Genomic DNA, 9,842 nt, shown 5'->3' with positions numbered 1-9,842 from the left:
ACATATAGGTAGATAAGGGGCAGACTTTCACAGGCACAAGTGGCAGTTAGACATGTAACTCCCATTGATTTTTTTTTCCCCCTCGGGGACCTGGAAAATCCCTCCCCTCCCCGAGGAGTTGAATCCTCCTCTCGCATTATTTTCACACCAGATTAACACCACTGGTTCCAGTGGAGCGACTCCTGAGTTACCCCAGTGTGAGCGAGAGGAGAACCAGTCCTGAGGTGCTCTAAATATCCAGTAAAAGTGCTAACGTGGCAATGCAGAAAAGCAGGGAATCTGAGCACAGGCCTGGAAGAGGACCCTCAGTGTCACCTCTGTTGCTGCTGAGCTGCAGGTGACCACTAAGCGGACTTCTTAGCCAAGAGGAACCACAAAAACATTCAATCAAACCCTTCCCTCCACTTCTGCAAACCACAGCCACTCCATCTCCTTCCTAAGACACCTATGACAAACATCAGACCTTCAGTATGAAAACCCACAAGTGCTAGTTTGCTGTTTGGAGACTACAGGAAAAAAGAAATCACTCCTGTGGGGAGTTTGGCATGAATTCCCTCTTCCTTTTTTTCTTCTTTCCTTTTTTTCTAAACTCCTCTCCATCAGTCATAGCTATTTCTTTCATCTGGAGTAATATGTTTCCCAAGCAATGCTGTTTATGTGGTCACCACGGGTGAGTTCCTTCTGGCTAAAGCCTCTCATGGGGCCGCATTAGGGTTTAAGATTGGAAAACATTGGGTCTGAAGGGATCTCAGCAGGATGCCCTTTCCCTCCCTTTGGAATGTGGCTCATGGAAAAGCTCCTTGGCTGATGCAACTATTGCAAGGGTTGTGGGGTTTCATCTGCTATCAGTGCAGACAGTCAGAACGGCACAAGCATTGCAAAGCAGACCAAATTCCTGCTTACAATCCATTGCATTGATGGGGAGTTTATGTTGGAATTTTTTCACTTTTTCAAAGCTTAGTCTAGTGAAATGTGGTGAAATGTCAAGAACTGGCCTACAGCTGGTAGGAGCATTCAGGATAGCTGTGGGTCACTAGAGTATCTTATGACAGGGACATGGAAAAAGCCCCTCTAGGACTCTGAATTTCCACAGCACAGCATGGTGAGGTCAGGCACCATATTCCCAGTGTGAGTCACTCTGACATGCCCTGCCCTTTTCTTACACAAAATAACAACCACAGGCACCTCCAGACAAATCTATATCTTCTTCAGAGAGAGAGAATTAGGTACATACTCCCTGGGGAATTCCTGTAGGTTGTTGCAGCAAGAGTAGTAGAAAAGCTTCAACTACTCTGCTGATGAATTTTGCCCACTCTTTGCTTCTGAGACCTCCTGCCTCTTCTGCTTTCAGCTCACTTGATGTCTTGCTAGAAAAATCATTCCTCAAATACCCTTGTTCTCTTTCCAGTTTCTGTCCCATGCTACATCCTTTATAGTGCTTCCTTTTAGCCTTTGGAAATCTGGCTGAAGAGGCAACTCAAGGAAATCCAAATGCTTTTCTCTGCTCTCTTCCTGTACCCTGAAGACAGCCCAGCTTCCTATACAAATCTTGTGTATTACACATTAAACCACTGCCTGCTCAAGGCAGGGCTTGTCTCTGTGCTCTCTCTCTCATGCTCTCTTTGCCCTGACTCTCTGGCAGGATCAGGACACGGTACAATAATAAAGATAGGGGATGCTTGGTTACAGCCAGTAATTTTAAACTGAAACCAAGGGAGAGGCATTAGTATTTAAATTATTTAGGTTTGCAGTTGGTAACCACATATCCTGTTCTCTTTGTGGGGGGAAAAAAACCAAAACACAAAACCCAACCCTTTGTTCTCTAAGCAACATGGCAAAGTATGTTTTTACAAACGGTGACAAAACACACATGATGCCCCAACCATCAGCCAAGGGGGAGGCAACATGTGAAATACAAAGGTAAAACATCCCTGGGGAGAGAAAGTTGTTTCATTTTTTGGGGAGGGAGGAAGGCCTGTGTTCAGGAAGACAAGAGAAGTGGTTTTCTTTTCCTTATAAAGTTAAAAATGGCAAAGTGGAGGCAAGATGAGACTTTGGGGTCTGAAATCAGAAGAGCATGGAAACCACATGGTCTTTGCAGAAACAGGCAAGACAGAAAACCTTTTTAAATGGTCATGACAGGATATAAGGCCAAACAAAAAAACATGGCCCCTCCTTCCTGCCTCCTCCCAAACACCTCTCCCACAAATCCTGAGAGCTGAGCCTCAGTTCTCTCAACTTGGTGCTAGAGACACGGGGTGTCTGCAGTGTCTGCGCTGGGCTGGCCCCTTGTGTGTTACAAACAGCAAACATTCTGTACACCTCTCCTCCCTACGCCTCAGCCCCCGTGTCCCTCAGAGCTCTCCCTCCCAAACACCATCCACATCCCGCTGCTGCCACGGCAGACACGGGTGGGGTGGTGAGACCTGACATACGGTCCAAGCAATGCCTGATGTCTGAGCTACATTTGCTGAATTGAGGTCAGGCTGGAAGGTGTCTCAGGGTTTACCACCCATCATGACATGGGAATATTAGCATATATATCATTTATGAAGTATGACACAATACCTATCTGTCAGTCAGCCCATCTTTCTATCTATTTAGTCTGTCTAATCTACTTTAGCTATCTACGTTTCACTATCTCTATCAATCATCTATTGCTCCATATTATCTAATTTCTTCCTGTCTCTCTCTCATCTTTTGCACTCTAATCTTTCTTTCTCTAGCTATACTCCCCTCTCTCTCCCTATCATCCATCTATCCACTTGAAAATCTTTTCCCCCCTCATCTCTCTAATCCCTGTTTTTAAAAATCTTTGTCCAATCTATCTCCCACTCTCTCTTTCCCTCTCTTTAGAAAAAATCCTCCCTATCTCTCTCTCTCTTATTTCTACAGAATTCCAGGAAGCACATGGAAATCAATCCTCACATGTTTTGATGGCACTTCCCGTGAGCAGTCTACGTTCAAAGTGATCATTTCTGAGGAGACACTGTTCATCTTTTCTCCCTATTTCCAACAAAGAGATGGAGGAGAACAAAGGAGTAGGACAAGGAGTGCCAGCCAGCCCTCTGAAGGCCATGGGGCCACCACTCCAAGAAGCATCGGCCACCAAAGGACGTTGGACCTGTCAGCATTCCCATCTTTTGGTCTTCCTGCTGTGAGGACAATTTAATCCTGGTCCTGCAGAATCACACAGTTATACTGCAGGGTACTCTGGCTGTCATTGCCAATGAGGCCAGGAAACCATGCAGGAGCTGCTGGGAAAGCACATTAAAATAATCAGGGCAGTGAAAGAGCAGTAATTAGCTTTTATGAAAGCCCAGATATTGCTAAATGTATTTTAGCTGTTTGCTCTCAGAGCTCATAAAGACAGCAGCAGACCCAGGTGGCTGCACAGGCTCAGGGTTTGGTGTCTGTTAGTCTTCCACTGGGACAGGCCAGGTGGCACCAGGGAACAGCCCCGCAACCTGTGGGAAGCACTGGTGGAGATTTGGGAGGTGGGGCTCTGCCCACAGCCATAAATGACAGCTGAAAGCCTTGGCCCTCATTAGAGCTGGATGAAACACCCTGGGTTCAGCAGGAGCAGGAATGAGGTATTTCTCAAAGTGCCACCAACTGGCTCCTAGGCCACCAGGCCTTGTCCTGCCTGTGTGCCTTTTTATCAAATATTGAATAATAATTGGCCCAATTTATTTTGCCAAACAGAACACTTTTGGGGGGTCAACGCTATGCTACTCAGGGACTCCAGCCCGATGGGATGAGCATCATCCCACTGTGGCGAGAAGCTCAGGTGTGAGGGCCCTGTCCCCTCACAGCCCTTGGCACACCCCTTGGCAGGGGTTAGACCTTGGGCACAGATCAAAGCTGGTCCCTCTGCTGGCTCATACCTCCAAGGTCACCACAGTTCCCCAAATCAGGGCCTAGAGGTCTCCAAGAGGGGGTGCTTTCAGTGATCTTTCCTAAAACTGATCTTGCTACTTTCATTATTTATGTTAGTCAGTGCTAACATCTTGCTCAAAATCCAAGCCTGCTCCCCTTAAAATCCCCTCAGCAGTGCCAAGGAGAGCAGTCAGTGACTGACTTGTGGCCAAGGAGCACAGCTGGGCCACGCAAGAAGTGGCTCACCAAAGACCACAGGCCAGCAGGATGTACAGCAGCATAGAAATGCGACACGGTGGTATTAATGATAATTATTCTCATTTATTATAATTATTGTTCAGTTTGAAAAAGGAGCCTGGAGCCAAGCATTACGCTAATTGGCACATTTTCTAGTTGTTATTTTAGTTCTGAAAACAAACTGGGGTTTAGTATTCTTTTTTGTTCATTTGTTGGTTGTGTTAGGTCTTTTGTTTGTTTTTTCTTTCGTTCATTCCATCACATTGAAAAAGGAAGAAAAGAACCTTTTTTCCCCCCTCTTGTTTTAACTCACTCAGTAAGTCTGGACTCCTCAGATGAACGTAACATTGCACACACACACACTTGGAGAAGAGAGAGAGGAGAGAGAGAGAGAGAGCGCTCGCAGTGGGCAGACAGACACACGCACGCGCCAGGTCAAAGAACTCTGATACAGTGCAAGAATTTTCCCAAAATGATTGGATCATCATTACCAAAAACTTGCCATAACAACACCAAGAAACAAAGAAATGTTTAAGCCACACTGTTTGACGGGGATTTTTCCTGCTTTTTTTTTTTTTTCTTTAAATGTTTGCCACACAGAGAGAAAAAGGGTTTAAGTGGTAATGGGAGAGGGACAGACACAGGCTCACAGATGCGAGCAGGAAGGGGGAAAATTGAGATTGGGGTGGGAAGGAAGGATAGAGGATAGGGGGAGGGAGGGAGGGGCAATGGGGAGTCATTTCTTAATGTTCAGGCATTTTCTTGGTCCGCCTTGCTCTCTTCTTCTTTCACCTCTTCCTGCTGGGCACTTTCAGTAGGTTTGGTTTCTTCTACAGCATCTAGTGGGGAAAGAGATGGTCCAGTGTTAGTCAGCCATGATCTAGAGCATCCTGCATGTGCACACAGCCTGATGGACTGCATGGCTTCAGGCTTCTCTCTCTCCAAAGTCACCCAGATCTCAAAGTCCCCGAATTTCTGCAGCATGAAAAGATCATGCCAAGGTTCAGCCCAGCAGGCAAACATGTAGCTCTCACAAAACACCCTCAGCCACAAAGCATGTGCCACTGGAAGGAGCTGCCTTGCTTGTTGCTGATGTGCTAGACAACTACTGTTGATTTAATTGGGGGCACTGATTAGACTCTTGGTTTATCAGCTAGATCACACACCCTTTTACAGAACCCGCTGACTGTACCAACCACTGTCGAATCACTGTCCCCCAATTACAATATGGATACTCCCAGCCGAGACTTAAAGAGAGTCACAAAGAACAAACTCTATACACACTTGAAGCCTGCAAGACCCAGAGGGAAAACTTTTATACCGTGTAACTCAGACTTCTCTCAGACTGAACAGAGATCTAGAGAAATGTCTGTAGCCTTCAAGGATGGGAGCCTTCATCCAGAGGTTGCCACATCTCTCCATTTTTCTAGTCTCTCCTTTCAAAAGCAAAGCTGCCCTGGGGGGAAGCACTGAGCATAACTGGGAGCTGGCTCTGCCTGTCAGTCAGGCAGCTTGTTCTGGCACACCATTCACATGAGAAGTTAAAACTATTGCTAGGAGCTGTTCCCCAATGAACTAGACAGGGGATCAGAACCCAGGAGAAGGCAGAGGCAGCCAGAAGGAGCAAGGCAAATGAAAGAAATGCCCCTCAAGCTGGAGTGATCTAGCCTATGTCTCCTTCATTGCAGCAGGACAGATTTAATTGTCTCAGAGTTTCACTGCCCAGCTCTCACCAGGGTGCACTAACGTGTTCCCAGCCTTTTCAGAAACATGTACTGTGTGGATTGCTTTTTACAGGATAAGGTGGTGGTGGACCCAGGGCTGCAGAGCTGTAAGACAGAATAATGCACAAGGGTCTTAGTGCACTGTAGTGACTGGTGTGCTCCATTGCCATCTCTCCCTTTTCCTCACTGGCTCCCAGTCCCACACAGCCCATTGGGAGGTCAAGCAAGCAGCAATCCAGGATTGGGATAAAGAACAGGGAAAAGAAACACTTGGGATACAAAGAACGGGGAAAAGAAACAAGCACTGAAGGAGGACGGGGTGATGTGGGACACACCACATGTCATTGGTATGACACATACTGTACCTATCTCATTCAGAGAGCACTGTAGGTTCCCTGCACAGTTCCTGGCATCTCTGATGGGCTATCAAACTACATTGCACCAGTAAATAAAATGGGCCAGGGACTGCTCCCTGGCCCCAAGGCCAACTGGCACCACACAGCTTATGTCCATATTGCTAAACTCTCTTCTCCAGAACAGGGTAGCTGTGTCTCTCTGATGCAAAGCTACTTGGTGTACACAAAAATCACACCATGGCCCATGCTGTCAGCCTAACAGTGAGGATGTTCAGTTTTCAGTGTTTAGTTTGTGAGGATTAGCATCCTCATACTCATGTTTCTGGAGGATTCTAACTGGGATGTGAAACTTTCCTTACTGACACCATTCATGCATTTTGGCCTGGTCCATTTGATGCCATCAGATGGCAGACTTGTATTTGCTTCCAATACTCGCAGTAGGTGCTACATTCCTACTTCCCTCTTCCCCTCAGCTCTTTTAGCCTAGGTTTTAAACATGTTCCTAAGCACCACTTCCTTATGAATCACCTTTAAGTTGTGTGCAACTTTCCATTCTGAATCATCTTCATTAAAGGCTCTGCTTCTGGACCTTCAAATACTTTTTATCTTAGTAAATTCTGGCTGCTGATTTTCCAGAAGGAAAAATTTCCGTGGGAACATCCCCATGGCCTCAGCCTCTGCATCTGCAAACCCCCTGTCAGCAAAAACATCTGTGGACTTCCCTTGATACAGGACAGCTAAGCATGATGCTATTCAAGGATTCCATCTGTATCTGGTACAGATACCATCACAGACCAGAGACAAAATAGGCTACTGATTAAAATAGGATCATAACAAGTATCATTGGGAGGCAAAGCTTGGCCTACTTTTTTTAATTTTCCTGAATGACTTGATCACTGGGAGGGAGGAGAGTCCCTTTAATGCTGCTCTTCAAGGCATTCATAGCAGGAGACACATTGAATTACAAAGCTGAGAGTAGAATCCCAGTGTGCAACCATCTACCCCTAAATCTGAGTGAAAAGATTATTGTTAGCCAGCAGCAAAGTCTGATTTCTTACATGGCTCTGACAGATCCTAGTAAGGCAGAATTTCTGGGGTTTTCTCACAAAAATGGAAGATGAGTGAAAGAGCAACAAAGAGACATAACATGGCTTCAGGAGCCCAAGTCTGACACTGCTTTTCATTGTGTTTAAAACTTTTTGTGTCTTCCTATCAAAAAAATATGCACACGTCCCACAGTGCCAGCAGTCCCACAGCCCCCTCAGGACAGCACAACAGACAGGCCCGTAACACAGCAAGCACAGGGATGTACAGACAGACACTGGGAGTCCTGCACATCTGCTATGCTACCAAGTCACACAGACGCCCTGTTAATCAGCAGCTGAAAGTGGGGTCCAGCTCCCAGAGTGGTGGGCTCTTGACAGCACTCCAGGAAGCATGGACAGGAAATCTGCTCGCACTCAAGGTGGAGGAGCTGGCAGCAATGTTGGTTAGCTCTGTGTTCCTATGGTGTCCTTGCTCTTAGGATAAGCAGGCAAGTTGAAACACAATTTTCTGCCATGTTCTATTCTGTGTTAGCTCACCACAGTGGCAAATCTAATTTCCAGGGAGTACCCATGGCGTCTAGAGATCCTGGCTGGAAGAAGGACTGCACAGAGGTGCCTCACTGTCCCCATTAATGTTCTCTGGGGAGCAGATAGTGGCAGGCCAATGACTCTCTGCTGAAGAAGGCCAGAGACTGCTCTGATTTCTGCCATGGATGAAATAGACTGGACCAACAGGGATCATGGAGCAGCAGGAACAATTTAACATCACTTCATCACATATTCAAGCCAACAGAGAGGGATCATACCACTCAAATGCTGGACTGCACATATTCCAAGTATAAACAAGAACTATAGCTTTTTGAATAAGAATTATCATACAAAATTCAATGAATCAGTCTCCCTCTTTTCTCCTGCATGATGTTGAAGCTTTAAGGAGAAAAACTCTGAGTCCTGCTACACACTGCTAAGCTCTGTCTTATTTCCTAGCAGCTTTACCAGCGCTTCATCGATCTTTGGGATGAGGGAAAAGAAGCAATCTGGTGTTATTATGTAGTAATGAACTTTAGCAAGAAGAAATATCATGAAGGAAAAAAGAATTCAGCACCAAAAAAAAAAAAAAAAAAAAAAAAAACACCACCAAAATTCAAGCAGTGGCACTGTTAACCCACAGCAGCAAAAAGAAGAGGATGCGCTCTGTGCAATGGGGGCAATGCACCACAACCCCAGTGACATCAGGGCCAGTTAACAGCAGCTTCTGATTCACAAGGAAAGGTGAGGCATTTTATCTGACTCACCAGTTTGTTTGATGCAGGCTGTTTCTGCAGTATGTTTTCTGGGCTTTCTCCAGCCTTGTTTTCAGTGTCCCACAAGGGAGGGCGGGGTATCCCCAGGGAGATTCGCAGATAGCTCTCCTGGGAATTCCACACATCAGAGAGGATATCTCTTACATTGCTTTTTACCCAATACTAGTCTTGATTTTCTATTTTTTTGAACTCTGAGTTATTGTACCTTTGGGTTTGCAGAGGACAATTACCATTATACGGCCAGAACTACACAGTTTAGGCATGTTTCATTCACTTTGTTGCAAAGGTGACAAAAAAGTGGTTGAGAATTCAGGCTATCCCCTGTTTGAGGAACAAAAGCATTTCATCCTGGGTAGCCAAACTTCCACCTGTACTAAGCTGCCTCCCTTCTGAACATGCCAGCACTGTGAGATTTCCTCCTGCCTGCACGATCAGAGCCCCCTGTGACCACTTGCAGGGACAGAACAAGCAGGAAGCAATGAGCTCTTTCTTCAGCTGGGCCTGGACTGGGGCAGCATCAATGTGCACGTGGTGACATGAAATCAGAAAGCTGAAGTCAGAGTGGATGGATATCTCACCTAACTCCAGACATCTGCAGAGAGACATCTGCAGCTGATCTTCTCATCCTTTCCTTCCTTCCTAATTAGTGGAAATAAATGGGACATTTCTAAGACTCTGTTAACTTGTCTTATTTGGATGCCTACTTTAGGACAAGTTGCAGCCTGGGAATATCCACACCTGCAGCAAGCCAAGGTAGAGACATTCACATTTGTTCTAGAGCACTCCAGCTACAGAGCAAAAAGAAAGACCCAAACTCACAAAATGAGAATGGAGGAAAGAGAGCAGGAGGGGAGGCAGAGCTGTAACATAAAGCAAAAAAAACCCAAAAAACTTGAGGAGGGACCAAAACCAAATTCAGTCCTGAAGGGAAAAGCAAGAATGGCTAGGTCAGAAAGCTAAAAAAAAAAAAAATCTCAAACTAACAACAACCTAGTTTGTGCTTGCAATGACCACCCTTACAGTTCTTTTAATGCACACCAGTCATCATTTGCATTGTTTGTGGTTACTCCAGTCCTGTGGTCCCACCCTTCTAGCTCTAAGATTTTAGTTTGCTTTTTTATTTCAATCTTTGCTGCGGTCCAGATCATCTTATAGCATAGGATAATTTTGCTAAAGAGACAGGCATCTGTGAGCTGAGATGCCACTGTTCTCACTTCCATTTAGCACTCTGGACGGTGCAGTCAAGTTGAGAAATTTTGTGGGCAGCCTTGGACACCTCCTTAAGCCGTTACTGCA

The 9,842-nt window shown here is 45.8% G+C and overlaps 1 protein-coding gene across 1 annotated transcript in view; it reads right to left on the bottom strand.

The window, feature by feature from the left end:
- Positions 1-4,320: 4,320 nt before the first annotated feature.
- GAP43 (growth associated protein 43) overlaps positions 4,321-9,842 on the bottom strand; it is a 52,576-nt gene continuing 47,054 nt past the window's right edge. Inside the window, exon 3 of the mRNA XM_041463929.1 lies at positions 4,321-4,955. Within this exon, the coding sequence (XP_041319863.1) occupies positions 4,867-4,955 (89 nt within the window). The 3' untranslated portion in view covers positions 4,321-4,866. The remainder of the gene's footprint in view (positions 4,956-9,842) is intronic.

Source organism: Pyrgilauda ruficollis, unplaced genomic scaffold, assembly GCF_017590135.1.
Source record: "Pyrgilauda ruficollis isolate IOZ18807 unplaced genomic scaffold, ASM1759013v1 scaffold17, whole genome shotgun sequence".
In the NCBI taxonomy this organism is placed as follows: Eukaryota; Metazoa; Chordata; class Aves; order Passeriformes; family Passeridae; genus Pyrgilauda; species Pyrgilauda ruficollis.
Note: the sequence above shows the minus strand (reverse complement) of the source record. Positions and strands in the feature narration are given on the sequence as shown.